The 21,055-nt window shown below is 41.3% G+C and overlaps 1 protein-coding gene across 1 annotated transcript; it reads right to left on the bottom strand.

Moving 5' to 3' along the window:
* Positions 1-752: 752 nt before the first annotated feature.
* Positions 753-16,689, bottom strand: hpn (hepsin). Its single transcript, XM_042107049.1, has 13 exons — positions 16,448-16,689; positions 15,898-15,997; positions 10,369-10,470; positions 8,980-9,021; positions 8,706-8,835; positions 7,540-7,647; positions 7,199-7,239; positions 6,701-6,866; positions 6,181-6,377; positions 5,161-5,256; positions 4,379-4,521; positions 3,965-4,129; positions 753-3,691 (listed from the first exon to the last, which is right to left on the bottom strand). Exons 2-13 carry the CDS (start codon positions 15,914-15,916, stop codon positions 3,647-3,649), a joined length of 1,254 nt encoding a protein of 417 aa, XP_041962983.1. The 5' UTR covers positions 15,917-15,997; positions 16,448-16,689; the 3' UTR covers positions 753-3,646.
* Positions 16,690-21,055: the final 4,366 nt, after the last annotated feature.

Genomic DNA, 21,055 nt, shown 5'->3' with positions numbered 1-21,055 from the left:
TGGGGAGTTATAGCTCTATGTGAAGTTGTATAATTAGGAGACAACTTGGCCCCTCAGAACACAGACTTCTAGTCAACAGGTGGATTTACAAACCAAATGGCCATCCGAGAGCAGATTTGACTCAGCACAAATTCTCAGAAAGCAAGCAAGGTTGCCAAGCAGGCAACACCTAAGTCAGTCATGCACATCATCTCCCAGGCAAATGTGTCTTTGGAGCACTTGTGGAATGATGGGTAAAAAGAAAAGGGTCCAAGAAATGTCCTGATCAGGGCACATATCGATGCATTTGGTCTAAATATACTACACTCATGATATGGTGATATTGATTGGAAAAACACTTTGGGCCATGTGCTAATTTCAGCTTTATGAAAACTCAGAACTCAAATAGACTATTGGACTCTTTTGCATAGAGTCTCAGTGGACTTGCCTGATGTGGATCTTGTGACAAAATAATTACTGTTTCACTTTGTAAAAGGCTCAAGGCCTTACAAATCAAGTTCTGCATGACATTAGTCCTTCTCCTGTGTTCTGTCTATGAATATCAAAACAGGTTTTTTAGGTTAGTCAGAGGACACCTGAAAGGAGCATAAATAGACAGAGAAATTTGAGCATATGCACATGATGCTGTATGACATGAGGTTATCTCAGAAATGGTACTGTAAGCCCTTTAAGGTGGATAAGGCCGGAAGTTCCTGTTGGTACTGAAGTCTAAAATTACGGTACATGTGGGTCGACAACAAAACATAGAAATGTACATGTTTAATTAAAACTTTATTTAAATTTACAGTGTTTAATATCACAGTCCAGGTAAGATATGAACAACAATAGATCACAATAGATTATTCCTTTCAGGAAACTTAAAATATACATTCATTCACAAATGGACTTTTTTTTGTTTTTTTCATGGATAACGAGAAATGTGAGAAAAGTAAACCGCAACTGATATCTATCTAGACCAGAAAATGTCTCCCATGAAAGCACAATGGCATATCATTTTGAAATCTCTAGTGCACCATGATATGGGACAGCTTCCTCATGAACCTGAACTTTAAACCTCTGCTAAAAGACTGGTACAGATAGAGAGGGAGAGAGAAAAACAAGATTGTGGTTTACAGAAATAATCATGTGTGTAAAATATTTCTCCTATTTTTGTATTCTGGAAGGGTACATGTAGATAAAAACTAGCCTGGCATGGCTTACTGCAGCTCAGCTCAGCGTCTGCTGAGGTACGCTACAGTCCAGCAGCCCCCACATGAATAAAGCAGACTTTCTGGTTTGACCGAACCAAACAGGAACTGTGTTTAGGAAATAAACAAAGCTGGAAGGTGCCGGCATGCTGATACAATTTAAATGTATCTTCGAAGTATACTGCCATTTCTGACCACAAGACAAAACCACTTTCAACTCAGTGACTTTAGTGAAAGGGGCAGTGCCAGGCTAGAAAAATGCTACCTCTTTAAAAAAAAAAAGGAAAAAAAAAAACAGCTTGGAGTACACCATGGTGCAGTGTAGCTCATCATGAATTAAATAATAAGTAGTGTACTTCTCATATAACAGCCTACTGTCACAAGATGTATTTGTTGTCAGGGTTACAAGTGACATGTAACAGATATGTGAAGTACACTGTATCAAAACATCCTAACCAATACAATGGTACATTGTACACGAGGCTACTTTCAATAAAATGGGAGCAGACTTACAGTCACCAAGAATCATAAAGAACATGTCAGAAAGACTGAATTAAACAACAGAGCTACAAATATATACAATGTACAGAAAACAAAGTACTGATTACAAAATCAAAACCTCTAAATATTGACAAAAATTATAATAGTTCATGAGAAATACTGTCAAATAAATGTTACAGAAGCATCTTGACCAGAAACCGCACAACCACATAATTTCAACTTCGTTCAAGTGCAGTGCCAGACATATTTAGAACCCAATTTCCCTTCTTTTGGCCTTTTAGCGGTTTCAATAGAAAACAAATATTAATAGCAAAAAAATATTATTTTTATTGAACCAAAAAATAATACAAGTTCATGGCTCCAGTCTGCAACCAGTATCTTTATAGAAGGTAAGTGTAGACATTATCAGACATAATATTGCCATGTAGACTTATACCTCTATTTCATGGAACCAATGCATTGCATACAACTGACATGACATGCGACGACACCATCTCTTGAGGGAAATGTGTGATAACTTGCATGGCCTACACCTAGAATAATGTGATGGCATACATCTAGAATAATGTGATGGCATACATACAGTAGATGTATGCCACCACATAGATGCATGCCACCACATTATTCTAGATCAGGGGTCTTCAACCTTTTTGGGAATGAGGGCTACCTGAAGGCCCAAAAATTATATATACTCATTTGAAACAAAAATTTCTAGAATAATGTGGTGGCATGCATAGATGCATAGATGCATGCCACCACATTATTCTAGATGTATTCTACATTCCACATTATTCTAGATGTATACCATGACATTATTCTAGATGTATGCCATGTAAGTTAGAATAATACCAAACTGGAGCTAGAAACCACTTGATAACTAAAATCTCAGAAGGGCAAAAAAGAGAGCAGCATTTGGATACCAAATGTTCTGAACTGATACCATGTCTTGGATGAATAACTGCGCATACTGCGAGGTAATAGGAAAATATATTTTTAAAAAGTTGTTACTCCTCCAAAAATGTTTTTGTTAACTCTCTGGTCAAAATTCTCCCAAACATTTATCTGTTTTTTTTTTTGTTACAGTCAATTGGCCAATTATTACTGACCACCACATATTCAAAGTTGAACACATAGCTTGTTGTATTTGTTGGTCAGGTTCTTACATTGCACTTGGTAATTTATCAGGTCTGAACAAAGCACTTTCAGGCACATTAAATATGCCTAATGAAACTGCGCCCACTCTTTTATATATTGTTGCCTAATGCACAATTACAATTGCTTGTTTCCAAGGGATAGGCAGTATGGTGTTTTACAACAAAGTTATAGGCATGGGTATTATCAATTTGTATCCATTTCGGACAGTTCCTACAAAATGTACAAAAATTGTACTAATGGAAAACTACCAGTATATTGTCCTGTTTTGTTTCACATGTTCTTTTACAGTGTATGTATACAAACACACCTTGCTCATTAATACACCATTCTGGTGTTGCTACATTAAATTATTTTGCCTGCGGATGAATGACTACACACTCGGAATGACGTATTTTACATATTATATCTAACAATCTACTGAACCACACACTGGCAACTCAGACTGCAGCAGGAGTCTGAATTTTTGGTAGAACACCTTGTGGTTTAGTTTTGTCAAGTAATACCAAGATCTGATGTCATCATGCAAAGCAAGCTCTTAATTGGCAAGGCACGATCACATTCCTTTCCATAAACACATGGGCTGATTTTTGTTTTCACTTGTATATCAGACTACATACTGTATACATTGATCATAGATCCATATTTTGTGACAATTTTACATTCAAACATTAATCCAGAGTTAGGATCAGGTTCCTAAAAAAGGATTGCTATGCTTCTTCCCAGAGGGGGGTTTCCGGAACCTTCAAGGAAAATATTTTTTCTCATATGACAGACTGTTGCCCAGCACTTCTCACCAGGGCAGTTCACACCCGGGCCATCTTATGTACCCCAGGATTACCTTCATAGGTCTGAGAGAGAGAGAGAGAGAGAGAGAGAGAAAAGATGGATAAATGGATGAATTGATGGATGGATGGATGGATGGATGGATGGATGGATGGATGGATGGATGGATGGATGGATGGATGGATGGATGGATGGACGGTTTAAGCCAGTGGTGTGCAGATAAAATGGCAGAATATGCAACACCTGCCGTGACTGTCCTTGTGGTAAATTTGTAACTTCTACTTCTACTTCTAAAATAGGTCTGTGGCCTCTTTGTGCTTTGCTTCTCTCACACTTACCCTCATAGCGGTGGATATCCATGGCAGGAAGCGGGACACTCGGGTGTAGACTCCGGGCTTCTTGGCCATGGCACAGCCAGTGCCCCAGCTGACCACGCCCACCAGCCGGTAGCGTCTGGTCTTCGACAGGCAGTCCTCTGTCACAAAGGGGCCACCACTGTCTCCCTAGAGTGAGAACATAAGGCTGAATCTTTTCTGCACTCGTGGGGACCGCAGACCAAGCCGACGGTCGAACGTCTGATAATGTCCGGCCGGTCGATGAACGACACTGACAGACCTATGTTGACTAATTTATGGCCACTTCCGCATCTTAATTCAACATGTGTAATTGGCGTGGGAGCCACCTGGAAAAGGGTTGCTGTGATTGGCTGTTCAGTTTGCCTCACCGTATTCAGTGCAGTGCAGTGTACATACCTGGCAGGCATCAATCCCGCCCTTCTCAAATCCAGCACAGAACATGCTTGTGGTGATCTGGTTGTCATAGTAATCTGGGGCGTTACACACAATGTCACTGATGATGGGAACGTTGGCTTCTTGTAGAATGTTGGCAAGAGCTCCTGAAGAAGAAAAAAGATTTAGACAGTACAGGAGGTAAATGGCAGTGGGGGGTGACAGTTTGCTACTTCCAGACAAAAACCCAACCTTCTCCAATCCCACAGGAATGTTTGTTTATCCAGAAAAAGTGCTGCACTTCTGTTGCTTACGTTTAAATTCTGTTGCTGTTGCACTGGCAGAGTTTGCTAGTGTAAAGGTCAGATACAGAAAGACAGCACTGGCCCATGTCCAAGAGCAACAAATGTGAGTATGAGCCAGAGTACTGGCCTAGAATGACTCTTCTTTCATATAGAGGGATCGCCACTAGAGGGTTGTACTTGACCAGACATTGGATGCATTAAGACAGACTATGATGAACATGCATGAACTGTAGAGATAAACACAAGATCCCCTCAAAGGTGGCAGTATACAGTTTGAGTGAAATTCTACAACCAATTTCTGTACAGTACATGCACTGCTACATCACTGCATTGGTAACACACACTAATACATACAATAACTACAGAGGTCATTAACTGCTTGAAATATGTGTTATATGCAATATACTGCAATACAATAACTCATCTAAAATACAAACTACTGTCTAATAATACTATTGCTGTGTCATATTGTTGTCCTTAGAAGATGTTCTGTTATTTTACCATAGTATCCAGTGTTGCCCCAGCCCGTTACTGTACCCATTTGGCCATCCACCAAGCGCTGACCGTGGGTTGGCAGGCACACTGGCTGAACATAGTCTGTCAGGGTCCGAAATCAGAATAAGAAAGAGACAGAGAGAATATGTGTCAAGAGTTAGGGAGATAAAATAGTCCTGTGAAATGGTGTTGTAGTACACAGATCTTGTGTCTGTCCGCTAGCATTTCTGAGCTACACTGGGTCCTTTGTGCTGTGTGGTTAAATGAGACAAAAGATGAAAGCGGAGAACATCCTCTCTGCATAACAATGAGACCGGATTGGCGCTACACCATATTCCTCCATCACATTTTACTGAACACACACACACACACGATGTGACTTTTGAGACATGTGACTCAAAAGTGAGCCTTCTGTAAGGTCAGCTGCTGATACTAAAGAGATGTCATTCCAAGACCGGACACTAGAGGGAGGAAGGAGCCTTTCTATTCTTAACCGGTCAGTCAAAAAAGTATCAACATTCTACTGTCACGGCTGCTCTTTTTATCCACAAAAAACACCATATGATCTCAAAACAGTCCCTGTGCTTTGGAGAGAGAAAGGGATATTCTCATTGAGATTCCCATGGCAACTGGAAATATAAAAATTGAGGATGCAGGTCAGATAACATTGTCATTTGTAAGGGCACAAGCACAGGAGAAAAATAGGCCCTTTGTCTGGAGCCCTGTGCAGCGCAGTGAGCTGAGACCAGAGAGGGTTGTGCTATAATGATTCCTTTACACTGCCAGCCCCCAAGCCAGGAGCACTGTCTTTACCCTTTGTAAAGAAAACAAACGTTCATCATGTCAAACCCAAAACAATTGCTGGTTTTAAAACATAGCTGCATATTCTTCTATACCTGGCTGGGCATACGTGTGTATCTGTGGGAAATCTAAACATATTTTCTCTGCAGCAGCAACATCAAGTCATCTATCACCATTGTCCAGTGGTCTTTAGACAGCGTGCCTGGCCTCTCCAGTGTGCCTTACCAGTGAACTGTAGCGGTGCAGTGAGGGCCAACACGGCGATGTCTCGGCTGTTGTCCTCTACATTGGGGTCAACGAAGGGCAGGTAGCTGCTATGGTAGACCACAGTCTGCACCTCAGCGATGACCACGTTTTTATGAGTCGGGTTGTTGTAGATGGAGCCCAATATTACTCGCCACCTCCCCACATGGCGATAGCGCCTACAAAAGAGGGAAGATGCGCGGACATGAGGGCCTGTCTGTGTATGAGGTGTGTGTGTGTGTGTGTGTGTGTGTGTGTGTGTGTGTGTGTGTGTGTCTTAATGGTGAGCAGGATGGAGATACATTGAGATGGAGGTGGAGATTGGAGAAACATGTTACTGTGAGTACTGTTTGCTGTGTGTCCTGTGTAGATGTGTGTGTGTGCGTGTGTGTGTGTGTGTGTGTGTGTGTGTGTGTGTGTGTGTGTGTGTGTACTGTGTGTGTACTGTGTGTGTGTGTGTGTGTGTGTGTGTGTGTGTGTGTGTGTGTGTGTTTTCACTCACTCAGGGAAGCAGTGGGCAGCACTGACTATCCAGCGGTCGGATATAATGGAGCCTCCACACTGGTGCACGCCGTCATACTGCAGGCTGACCTGCCAGGGCCAACGTCCCTGCTTGGCGTCCACGCCCCCGACGATCCGCTCCTCCGTCAGGCTACGACGACCGCAATCTACAGGGGCCCAAGACAGGGACAGAGAGATAGAAAGATCCTTTGTTTTATTTCTTATGACTTTCTTATCCCTGCAATGTAGAACCACTTCTTGTTACGATCTCCTTGTTACTCAAATGTGTATTGTCAAATCTTAACTGCCTCAACTGTAAAACATTCTGGGTCAAATCCCGTTGTTTTAAATGTGATATATAAATAAAGTTACTTGACTAGAAGATAAAAATAGTCTGTTGTTAATAACAATTATTCAAAAAAAAAAAAAGAAAAACTGCCAGTACAGCAAGTATATACATTTCTCAATGCAAAAAATACCGTTTGCTGTATCAATTTACCTTGGCAAGTCAAAGCAAGGACCTCTCCAGTTTCACATTCACTATGAAAAAGGATAGATGGAACACAGAAATTAATACATCAACAGGTAAAAATAGTGAGTAATAATTGTTCAATAACTATTTTACAAACTGAACTTGAATCTTAACAGATGATCTGGTATGTCCCTGTGGACAGACTATTTAAGTGAAGTGTTACCATATCAGCAGTAACTGACCCACTGGCCATTTCATTCCACTTTTCATTACAGAAGCCTGAATATGATATTTTGTCATATTTCCTACATAAAATAGTATTCTTACTTTTGGTAAAAGATTTAAACAATTGAGAAGGATGGTCATACCAGGGATATAGGACAGTGGAAATCTTTTTGCCATAGGTCAGCTCATTCTCTTTGACACAGAAGAAATCGTGGTCATTACTTTGTTGGATGCTGGAGAAATTCACCACCCTAATGGGAAGTATTGATGACACAGAGTGCTAATCAGCACAGTGCATTAAAATCAGCAAAGAAAAAGTGAACTGTAGCCTACACATTCCACCACTATACCACACTCAAGTTCCACTTAACATGTTGAGGAGTTAAACGTAGAGCAGCATTAGGCGGGGATCACATTAGCCAGCGGCCAGCGGCCAGCGGCAAGCACAACGCTCAGACCATAACGCCCCTGATCCACTAGCATGCGATGCGAACACCGCGACACAGTATCCCTATTCATTTCTATGAGAAGCGAATTCCGCACCCGCATAGGACTCTGGTTATGCGGTGCGACGAGTGCTGTGGCTGCGGCGCGTCAAAAAGTTCAGCAATCCCCAACTTTATGCAAATGAATCCGTCCATCGCGAGGCGAGTATCCAATAGCAGAGCAAAACGCAGGGGAAGTCCATCATCATGTAGACTAAACAAAACCTAATTTTCCGGTAGTGTGGTTACCGCCAACGTACAGAAACATGTCAGATGAGAAAAAATAATCATAGCAGTGTCTACATTTCCGTGTTTGTATGATGTGTGGCTAGAATCCTACATGGATAACTTCATGATTGAAATGTCCGCCCAAATTGCAAACTAATTTATAGATGTGACTTTCCCTCGGTAATTTCAAAATGGTGGAGGGAAACATTTTGTTTGGTTGTTTACTAGGCTACCTGCTCTTGCCCTGCCGTTACCACACATCTACAAAAGGGGACGCCCATCAAAGCGTCTTCATGGAGGGTAGCGTCGCGATTTGGGGAATTCGCATCGCGTGCTAGTGGATCAGGGGCGTAATAAGTTCTATCTCGTTCCTAAGTAACACAAACGGTTTGCCTAAACTGAATAAGCTCGTGTTGCGGTTTGAAAGTTGAACCAAGTTCAACGCTCAGCTTGTTCAACGCTAGCGTTACGCTAGCGCTGCCACCATTCCGCTGCCGAACCATAGAAAGCAATAGGAAATCTGCCGCTTGCCGCTGATCCCCGCCTAAATAAACGGCATTGTTTCGTCCATGTTTGGTCACCAGACTGCTGCTCACCTGACGAAGCCCATTTCCTCACAGCTGATGGAGGCCAGTAGTTGGTCGGCACTGGAGGAGCAGATGTGCCTCCACCTGCGCTGGGCGGAGTCAAAGACTCGGAGACGCTTGTCTGTGGAGCTCACCTGGACTGTGGCAGGCGCGGGTCAGACAGGGGGCGGGGCAACAAGAGGAATGCGGAAAGTGGAATGTGAGCTGGACCACTAGATTGACATTCTGTGCTACAGAATGGGATAAACTGTTAACTGTGAAATATTAAGGCACTGATGCTCACCATCATACAATCCTGTGTCTTCTGTCCTGCTCAAATATGTGACTGTAATACATAGATTAAAACTAAGAGTTATCAGCCATGAATGATTAATGTATTTTTAACCAGACCCATCCATTCCCTTGTCAACAATAACTCTGATGGTGTGCAATTCAACTATATCTTAACTATGTTTAGCCCCACAAAACATGTCCGTGGTAGCCTATATAGGATCCGGCCCGCACGTACGACATCGTCAAACTATAACCTCGTAAAAACCGTAAACCGTAATTTCCCCCATTCATTCTCTATGGCGGGTCTTAACAGTACACATGTAATACTCTTTTTGTCCACTGGTGGTTGTTTTGACGTTTTGATGTTTCGCGTTTGCCATTGAAAACGGAATGAAATGTATAGTAGGCCTACCTGCAAACCATGTAAGAGGCCTCTGCTGACTGCATCAGTGCTCAAAGTATTCTAAAAATGTATCAATTAATTGTTAATAACCAACTAACTTCTATTCAAGTCATAATTCTGGAACTTTCTGGTATAATTATTTATATTTTTTATTCACTCGTTCAAACAGAGTTCACAAAGTTCTCATCAGGTGAGTGAAAGTTAGAATGGTGGTCATTTCAGATGTTTCTGCCACAACTTCATAAAACTCATAGTTTGAGAACTTTAAATTATTTGTAGGATATTGCTTGTTCACAACTTGACCTGTGTAGCCTATGCAAAGTTCAGAGTTCAAAATATACTTTTGGGACTCCCTGCTTATAGTTTTGAGAATGCTATTATTATTATTTCATTTGAGCTACATTTTACACTGATATGGCATGATGGCAATATAAACACAGATAACAATGGTATTAAATTGGAATAGCCTATAGATTAAATGTAATGGAATATTCAACTAAGGTAGACTGCCTTTGTTCACAGCGCTAAGCTATTTATGGTTACTGATATACTCCGAGTCTCTAGCCCTCTCTTAGAGCCAGGTATAGTGAGCTGGCCCTCGGAAGAAAAAGTTTGGGGACCACTGCTATAGAGTGAGCTGGAAACAATATGCAACAAAGGAAATCTTTGTTTAGTCCTTTTTAACAACAAAGATGACTTCTGTCTTCCTCTGTGAGGTCTAAAACAAAGACATTTGGATTTTTGAATGACACACTCACAACTATGTGTGCTTGGGGCTACATCCAGGGCTTAGTGACACAAGAACGTCCAGAGTCTGAGATGTTTGAGTCCAGTGTGAGTATATCTCATTAAACAAGCACATGACTCTATGCCTCTTGGCTCTGAGTAACGGTCAAAGCGATGTACTAGCAACTAGCAAATCGTCATGACTGGCACAGAATTCTGCAGCTGAAGGGTATTTCTCAGACTAATTTCCCCAAAGACGACCTCTCTCACCTAGGGCCCAGATGGCCACACCGATGCCCCCTAATACCACCATCGTCAGACTGACAGCGACAGCCACGCGACAGGGGCTAAAGATGGTCATCCCTGGACTTCCTGTGGGCAGAACAAGAAAAGAACTTCACATTAGCAAAAGAAGAAAGCCAAATAAATCATTTTCCTAAAAAAACAATCATGATCAGAATCCTGATACTGCAAGAGTGCTCTGCCCTCCCACTTGGGCCACTATGGACTGTAAGTGTCTATTTGAAAACAGAAAAGAAAGTGCAAATATGAAGAGAACAAAATAATGTCAGCTCCTGAGCTCGGCATTTCCAGCATGGCATCCAGGACACCTGGATCAATAGTGCAAAGTCTCCATTTCAATGGAGCTAAAGCAAACTGAGAGCTCATCCGCAGCAGCAATGCCAACCCATGGAAAGTGTCACCCTGTCCCTGGACATAGGCAGACAGCCCGCGCCATGTGGGGGGGTTTATGGTTGCGTAAAGTCGAACCTGTCCAAGAGTGCCAGACGTTGTTAACTGGTGTTAACTGGGCCTGCCTATGCATGGGTAACCTGTGCAGGGTCACCCTATAAATGAGAGCGGGTCCTGGTGTACTTGGAAGTTCGGAAGATCAGTTGGCAATGTTGTCTTTGAAAGGGAATCCAGTGATTAATCTTGAAATTCTAGGGAACCTCTCCCACCTTTATTCAAATAGCTATTTCATAACATGCTTCAATGATTAAGTAGCTATTTGAAAAAAAAGGCTTTTTGCATTGTCTACTGGTCCAGCCTTGTCTGTGGTCATTTTAGGACTTAGTGTCTGAAAGGTCATCATTGTAATGGACTGCCACTCTCATATGCAGTCATGGAATTGTATGTGTACTTAATGTTAACTTATTATCTTGTAGTGTTATTGTTATGTTTTTTATCTTGTTTTTTTTTATGTGAGCATGACGGTGGGCGTAAGCACTATCATTTCCATTCTTATGGATGAAATAAATTTGACTTGACTTGACTTGACTTGACTTGACTTGACTTGACTTGACTTGACTTGACCTGACCTGACCTGACCTGACTTGACTTGACTTGACTTGACTTGACTTGACTTGACTTGACTTGATGGAAAACAAGAGGCAACCCCTACAGCCTCTTTCTCCACGTCATCAGCCTAAGTCTCATCTCAAGTGCATACTCACACAAAACCAACAAAAGCAGTCCTCGCTCAAGAGGAGATGTGTGCAGTGGTGCATGACCACTCCTTTTGTCTGAAAACGCTTGGGTTTGACAGGAGCGTGCTCTCGTGTGATCATTAACCTTGCTGGACCACCACACTGCTGATGTTCCACAGAACCTGGAGTCACAGGTCACACAGGCAGTCTGTTGCACTGATAAGGGCAAGCCAAACAAACATCATTACATGTGTCTATCAGCACGTCTGGAGACAAGAGCTCCCTCCCCTCGTCCGTCGTTGACCAGTTCCTACTGATCTGTCTGTCAGGTGTTGATTTCATCCGCTGTGATTCTGAAGGATCAGCCTCCAGAATTAGAAGAAGGCTCCAGAATTAAAGGGCGAGTGTGAGAGTGCTGAATGAACCCACACACACACACACCCCTCCTTATCACTGTCATAACACGGTCTCACTTCCTGACAGGAGTTATGATAGCAGTATGGAAGGAAGGTAGCATGGGCCCAACACACACACCACCAAAACAAAGACAGGATGACTGATGACAGAGATACAATGGACTCCTTGGCATGTATTTGGTGAGAAAACACAACAAGTACAGCAGGCCATAGGGGTCTACCCGAGGAATCCCTGTGCTTAGGAGCATATACATCATTAATTAGGCCCTTTGAGGGACGTACAACAACATCAACATTCCACTAGTAGAGGGCGTGGGCCCTAACATGGCAAGCTATGCAATATGGAATACTGCATAGCAGACATGTGTATAATAACAATCTGCCACAGTCAGACCCAAAGCATCAAAGATGTGAGGCCTTGCCAAGATTTTAAAGTCCATATGGAGATTGAAGACAAAAGGAGAGGTGACTTGGGGGGGGGGGGGGGGGGGGTCAAATGAAAATGAACAGTTTATATAATCACTACATAAACATCTATTCATTTTTGTACTGAATACAAGTGCTTCCTAATTGCATTAGAACAGGAAAGTGATTAACACAAAACGACTGATCATGCTGCAGATATGCAGTATGTTGTTCTACATGACAGTGCTTATAAAGATTACAAACAGGCATGCATGTTACCATAATGCTGGTCCAAAACAAAGAGAAACATTGGGGAATTGACGTGATTTGACATGGGATCCTCATCATTACATCTGAGGACAAACACAACAAAAAGCCAGCCCACAAAGAAAATGGCAGATGCCGTTTTGAGGAAGTGAGAATGAGCTGCTATGGTAACGACATCAGCATGCATGAGCACACAGAAACCAAAACCAGACATGTGCCTATTTTTGACATTCACAAATCCACTTCAGTGAAGGCACCATTTTCTTGGATAGCAAAACATTTCAGGATCAAATTGTCTCTCAGGTTTGTCACCCCAAGTTTCCCTAGTTGGCTGTCTCTGTGGAGCCTTCACTATCCATAGTTTCTGCACCAGCGGTCGGTTTAATGGATGACTAAAGTACAGGGTTCCCACTTTAAGTCAAATGTAAAATTCCTTGACTTTTCCCTGAAATAAAAAAAACCTGAATTTCCATGACTTACTATAAATTGAATGGTACAATATACCGACCAATGATTTAAGAGCAGCCACATAGCGTTCAAGAATATTTTACTTTTTTAGAGCAGGAGATGAATAAATGGGCATTGGATACTCAAAGAAGCAACCCCCAACCCAGCAGTAAAGCTAATAATCAGATACTGTATACACCAGTTCTGTGTGGACATATTTGTATTAATGTATTTTGCCAAGTACATTTTAAACTGCTACAACAACAAAAAAACTGATATTACATGACTGCCCCAAAAACGATAAAATTCTCTGACTTTCCATGTCTGGAATAGACCAAAATTCCATGATATTCCAGAAATGCCATGACCCATGGGAACCCTGAAAGTATCAACCCACCACTGACTGTCAGGGGGGGATGGCTCACTGAGAGATGCCACAGTCAGTCCAGCCCCACTGCAATATCTCCACAGTGGTGTCTACAACTCCCCATGCTAGTACAGTATAGGCAACCTGATTGAGGAACAAGTGCCACCATTGTCTGACTCAGCTGTAGGCTGTCGTTTTCAATCACTCGAGAGGCCGAGAGCGTCAGGCATGAGTCAGCTGCCCCGTCACAACCACCCACCCACCCACATGCAGTGGTACTTAGCTTGTTTCAGGAGTGCCTTGGGAACAGTGGGTATGCGCACTAACGACAGGGAGAGAAGGCTGGCATATTCAGCATTCATAGACGTTTCACCATCTGAAAACGTTTCTCTTACATCCTTTGAGTCTCTACTCATAAACAGTCCAGTGCAGTACAGTGGGGCAGCCGTGGCCTACAGGTTTGCGCTTCGGACTTGTAACTGGAGGGTTGCCGGTTTGAACAACAAAGGATCTTATGACAGTGTGTCATGGCGGTCAGTGCAGGTCAGCACATGTCTGTAAAGACTTCCATATTAGTTAATGCATTCAGCAAAAATTTAACTCCTTTTGGAGTGGTCTAAAGTGATTTCAAAACATATCTATAAGAATGTAATGCACTCTTTGGAGATTCTATGTTTGTCTTTTTTGTTGTCTTTTGTCTATATAGCACCCTGGTTGGCAACAAACATTCAAGTAGCCCAATTAACATACTTTCTTCTGCTTTTCAAGAATTTTGAGTTCCGTCTTTTCTGACAACACAATCAACTTTTAGGCACGTGTTATAGGTTGAGTTTCATTTACACAGACTCAACCTATGTGGGTTTCCGTCTACTTCCACAACTCTACACGTACAGTATGAGTAGCCTGGTGATTGATCTCTGAGTTTTTTTTTAACCATGATGACTCAGAAGTCAGAACGTTCAAACACACTGTCAACAGGAACTTCCCCACTAACCACTTCAATGTAGTTTAGGTAGTTACCATGGTGACAGCACAGTAAGCATCGTTTTATCTGTCTGAACATGTGCACACAGCCATAAACTATTAGAACCAACCATTCATATTCATCCTTATGAGAAATGATCTTTTGAAAACCAGCCACAATAGTCATTTATGCTGAGAGGGAAACGGATATCACAGAAATCGATAATGGTTTACATTTTTTCCAAATTCTTCTACAGTAGCCTATTTCACAACTGAAACAACATTATGATCCAAAAGGTTCTCTGACAGGCAAAAATATAAATTTAGACCACAGACATATCCATGGGTGCAAATAAGACATCCTATTTAATTGCAAGGCCATTTGGGTATGAATACTTCCTATTGCATTGCTGTCGTTTCTATAGTCATCTCTTTTACATCTCCTGTATACTGTATCAATATCCAATATCTTATCAAGGAGAACCATCTATACAGCTTTCACCAACACCACACCCAGTTCTAGGCAGTTCCACCAAAATGTTCAATGTTGCGTCAGCCACTTTCCTGCAGGGAGTGATATTCTAACATAAACGTAAATATCAGAAGACAGGATCCATTGGGCAGCTATTTTTACAATCTAATAGCAAAATACAACCAGCAGAGAGCGCATTTTTATTTAGATTTAATGTGCTGAAGGCATATTATAAAGACACCTACTAGACTGTAATAAGATGTATAAATATTACTATAATTATTCATGAATTACTACTAATTACTGTTTTTTTTTTTTTTTAATTATAATGTTTATTACTTATCATTGTATATCGCTCTGGACAAAGGCATCTGCCAAGAGCCATAATCATAACCATAACCATAACTACAATAACAGACAACAGTGTTTTGTCGCCAACCAATTCTGTTATGCATACCAAGATGTAAACAATGTAATATTTTATGACTCAGATTGTCCTGTTCTGTTCACAAGTGTCCTCCCCTAACATCCCAGTGACAAAGGGCGGCCAATACACAAATACCAAAATGTGGTAGTTCTTGTGGAAAGATTGCTGTTTAAGAAGAATAGAAAAGTGTATAACTACAAGTGGATAATACAGCTGGAATCCATATCTGTGGATACAGTGTGTTGAATATAACGTCCCTCAAAAGTGTGTGTTTATGCTGTCATATCAGAGAAGAGCAAAGCCTTCCCCAGAACCATTTTCGATATAATTCCCTTTCAACCAGGAGAATCAAATCCAGCTGGCACTGTTTAAAAAAAGTTCCCTCTGAAGCCCAGTCCACCGTGAACATCTTATTGATGCCATATTTTGTCAAATTTCTAGAACACCATGGAAGTGAACAAAACAACGTCCCCCGGATGGTTAGGGACAGCGAACTCCATTAATCTTTAACATTAGAGTCGCCTGATTCCTGGTGTAATTGCTGGTGGTCTGGACATAAGCAAAAATAAGTCTATTTGCCTGTTTTAGTCTGTGTGAACACTCACCCTTCTTCTTCTCTGCCATCTCCCAAACAAGAGAATAAAACTGGTACACTGGTTATCCTTTCACACTCCTTTGGGATGTTTTTGAAATGTCCTTAATTTGCTGCAAAGTAAAGCATTGAATGGCAAGAATTACACACTACAACTAACTGAAGCTATGGGCAGAGATGGGTTAAACAAGTTAAATAAGCCAAAGGGCAATATGACTGATCGCTGTATTGTACCAAGACTTGGATGTCTAAAATGTTAAGGTTATTTATTGTTTAGTAGGGTAGTAAGGCCTTTACTTTGTTTGTTTTAATCCAAAAATCTTAAGCCTTTCAAAGGAACACAAACAGAAGACAAAACCAAACAAAAAAAATTAAAAATTGAACCAAGCCTACATACATCATAGCGTTTATTCTTGTTCACTTTTGTATAGGCCTAACGCTCTTTACGCAAACCGTTTGTCAACTTTGATTTGACTCAAAAGTCTGTGAACGATGAGAGGAATGCCAACTAAAACCAACACCATTGCCAAAAAGAAAAATCCCATTTCCAGTTTTCCACTCACCTGTCGCTATTTACAACTTTCTGTCCAGTGATGTTATTTTTCGTTCAGAAACGAAGAGTTGTAGGTTTACTCTTTTCAACACTATCGTGTTTCCAAAAATGCAGGGGGAAAACAGGGTAGAATATGGACAACATGTACGCTATGTTCCACGAGTCCAGTTTCCCGTTAACAGGTAGCCTAACTTACAAACAGGAGGAATTCTCACTCCCTCTCTCTCACCCTCTCTTTCCCAGTCGCGCTCTGTTCCTCCTTCTTCCGGTCAATATGCACCTGTTAGGCTACCTGTCCTGTACGGCCCAGTGTAACTGTGTTAGTAGACTAGGCTACGTTTTTCACATTTAATCCTGGCACCAACAGATAACATGTTGGCCCTTTTATCTAACTTATCCCTAATTCACCACACTGACCGAACAATTATTAAAGTAGCCTACCTTATAAGCTGGGCTAACACCAAAAACAACATTAACACTAAACATGTATGATGACCGCCACCAGCGACAGCGCAGGTTTTCATTATTATATTTCCCTATCTCAAGACATGCATGTGCAGTCATTCTATCACATCTACAAATTCATGAACACATAGAGTGATATGTGTATACTGTAGGCCTATGTTTTCTTTTAAACAATAATATCTAATAATAAAATTTTTCTTATTTTTGTGTGCCATTCTATCTTATGCCATAGAGTGTTGAACAAATGACAACCAACTATAATCAAATGGACATAAATATGTGCATTGGTATAGAAAAATAAGTCCAGAGATTGTGACAATCATAGTTTCATGTGATCATGTAAACTAATGCATTCAGAGTAGCCGACGGGGGGGGGGGGGGGGGTGAGAGTAAAGGAGCAGCAAAAACTGACTTAGTGACTTAGTTTATTGCCTAAACTAACTGACTCAGTTAGTTTAGGCAATTTCTCCTCTTCCTCTGCCCTTATAAAGTGTGGTGTTCCTCAGGGTTCCATTTTGGGCCCTCTTTTATTCTCTCATTATATGCTACCCCTTGGCTCAATTTTTAAAAAGTATAACATTCAGTATCACTGCTATGCAGATGACACTCAGTTTTACCTGCCTGTTAACACTAATGGCATTTGTTACTTGGAGAATATTTTTAACTTGTCTCAGTGACATCAAATGCTGGATGGCAAGACATTTTCTTCAACTGAACGAAAGTAAAACTGATATAATTATTTTTGGCCCTCCAAGTGATGTTTCTATCTTGAAAAATGCACTAGGACCTCTCTCTGCAAACTGCCACAGTGAAGTAAAGAATCTTGGGGTTTTCTTTGACTCCTCTTTACATTTTAATAAGCAAGTAAATAGTGTGGTCAAAGGCAGCTTTTTCAAGTTAAGAATCATTGCAAAACTGAAGCCCTTTTTGTCCTTCTCCGATCTTGAAACTCTTATACATGCTTTCATAACATCTAGACTAGATTATTGTAATTCACTATATGCAGGCCTGACCCACTCCACTCTCAACAGACTTCAGCTAGTTCAAAATGCAGCAGCTAGATTATTAAGTGGTTCTAAGAAACGTGAGCATATAACTCCTGTGTTGGCTAAGCTGCACTGGTTACCTGTGGAGCACAGCGTTTAAAGTTTAAAATTTTACTTTTTGTCTTCAAAGCCCTCAGTGGTTTGGCACCTAGTTACATAGGTGACCTACTAATTCCTTACAGCACTCCAAGATCACTTAGGTCTTCATCTCAGAATCTTCTCTATATCCCCAAAACACGCCTTAAAACTAAGGGTGATAGAGCCTTCTCTGTTGTTGCCCCCCAACTCTGGAATAGTCTACCTGTACATATTAAGTCCTCTCCAACCATTGACTGCTTTAAGACTAACTTAAAGACTTTCATTTTCTCCCAAGCTTTTAATCTACCTTAATACCCCCCCCCCCCCCCCCCCCCACACACACACACACACACTCTTTATTCTTTATTTTATTTTTGACCAATTTGTTTATTATTTCAATTATGTATTTATTTTTCCCCCATGTTATGTTATTATTGTTGTTGTACCATTGTCATTGTTTTATGTTTGTTTGTAAGCACTTTGGTTCAACTCAGTTGTTTTTAAATGTGCTATAGAAATAAAGTTGACTTGACTTAACTTAACTGAGATAATCTCACCTCTGCACTCTCTTTTAGTTATTTAATCATTTAGCATACCATTTTCCAGTTTGTAACAAGTGATTATTTTGGACAACAGTGAGTGATTCTAGCCTACTGTAGCATAACATTTTATGTCTTGGTATTGGGGGAGGGGGGCATTTTGAATATTGAATATTGGCACACACACACACAGAGGTACAATTGGCAGTCCTCTTTGTAAAGACACATGCACACGCACACAAGCATACACACAGACACACACTCACATTCTTAAGAGCACACATATACAATATAATATCATATGTGCGTGTGTGTGTGTGTGTGTGTGTGTGCGTGTGTGTGTGTGCAAAATGTGAACATTATGAACATAAAAATGTACATAATAACATATTAAGCAAACATCTGAGTACACTCACATTCTTTAGAGCACACATATCCTATATATGTAATAGATACTACTGACAACAATAGGATAACTCGTCAGGGCTTCTTCATACAGTATATTAAGCCCTTAAAGGTGCAATCAGGAGAGCAATCATACGTCATAATGTTTTTGTCAGTGAACATCTCCTCATGATCTGTTAGCTGTCCATCACTAGGGTACAGTGTAAAAAACACCCGCTCTCGGTAGTGTAAAGGGCGTCAAAATGTTACCAACGATGGAAAACAGCTGGCGGGAATGTTCAGGTGTGTCAGAACTTTATGGGACAGTAAGATGCATTAGACTTGTGAATATTGTAGAAAACACTCATAATCTGACTCTGTAATTAGTAAACAACCTACAATATCACTAAACAGTTTATAAACTAAATGTTAAACACAAGGGCATGGCACACCAAGAGTTTTATGTTACAAGGATACAAGGATTAGCCTAGAAATCTAGCACCCTAGCGGCAGCAAATTAAATTAGCTGCCAGGGCTAGTCTAGCAACTCTCTGTTGGCTTGTGAGCTCGAAAAATTAAACTTCTATCAGGCCAATCAAATAGTGTATAGAGTCGTTAGGCGGGCTTAACATAATGATTGATGGCAGAGTTGCAACAGTTTGGCTTGAATTCCCTGCTACTTGAAAGCAAATAAGATAATGTTGCTGTTGGCAAACAGTGTGACACGAGTTAAGCTTTTATTAAGTTGGAAAAAGTTTGAACTAACCAACTACTGTAGCTCCGCTGGTGGGAAACGCATGGGACTCATAGCGCTGTCCTATTGCGTGCAGAGAGAATTTGAAAGACAACCGATTATCCCACCCCTCGGACTGAGCACTGCGAACGGTGAGTGCCCAGACCCTACATTTTAATGTGGGTCTGGCTCGTCAGGCTATACAAGGATTACAAGGAGGTTTATTCGTCACATACATAGCAATACTAACGTAGAGCATGTAGTGAAATTTCGTTTGGTGTTCCGCTTTTTATGTGCAAGTGTGAAGAAAGAAAGATCAAGAAATATTTTAATAAATAGCAATAGAGAATAAAAAGTGCAGTGTGTGTACAGTCCATGTGCAAGTGTGTAAAAAAAAAAGTTTATATAGTCTTGTGTGTGTTCAGGATACGGATTGCTTGAGGATAGAAGCTCCTTTACAATTCTTTGGGTCCTGGTACATAGTCTTTTCTTGTAGGTCTCCTGCAGGGTAGGGAGATGTGCTCTGATGGTACGTTCGGCAGATCGCACCACTCTCTGTAGGGCACTGCAGTCACAGGCTGTACAGTTCCCATACCAAGTGATGATGCTACTTGTCAGGACACTCTCCACAGCTGAGGAGTAAAAGGCCTTCAAGATGATACTTTGAACTTCCTCAGCTGACGTAGGAAGTACAGTCTTTACCTAGATTTCCTCAGTGTGTGCTGGGTGTTAACAGTCCATGTTAGATCGTCAGTGAGGTGTACTCCCAGGTATTTGAAGCTTGTGACTCTCTCCACTGGTAGCCCACTGATCTTAAGTGGAGTGTAAGCTCTGTTCTGTTGTTTCCTGTAGTCCACCACCATTTCCTTTGTTTTGCTGATATCCAAAGTGAGGTTGTTGGACTGGCACCACTGTGCTACCTCATCCACCTGGTTCAGATAGGCCTGTTCATTGTTGTTGCTGATCAGGCCCACCACCACTGTGTCATCTGTCAATTTAATGATGGAGGTGTGACTGCTGCTGGCTCTGCAGTCATGGGTGTAGCTGTTATACAGCAGAGGACTCATAACACAGCCCTGGGGGGCATCTGTGCTGATGGTTAAGGTGTCAGATGTCAGACCACCCACCCTAACCACCTGTGATCGGTCAGTGAGGAAGCATGCAAATGGATTGTATGGAAGCTACACGGTAGCTTAAATGTTACAGATGTCAAGTAAACACAAAACCAAACCTGAGATGAATGAGTGAGAGAAAAGGGGAAGGAAAGACAGAGACAAAGAGTGTGAAAGAGTAGATGAGCAGGGCAGAGAAGAGAAGCCAAGCTCACAAACACTCTTAGGTGTTTGGTTTTATACACTAAAACTCATTCCTAT

The sequence above is a fragment of the Alosa sapidissima genome, chromosome 10 (assembly GCF_018492685.1).
Source record: "Alosa sapidissima isolate fAloSap1 chromosome 10, fAloSap1.pri, whole genome shotgun sequence".
In the NCBI taxonomy this organism is placed as follows: Eukaryota; Metazoa; Chordata; class Actinopteri; order Clupeiformes; family Clupeidae; genus Alosa; species Alosa sapidissima.
This window is presented reverse-complemented; position numbering and strand designations above follow the sequence as displayed.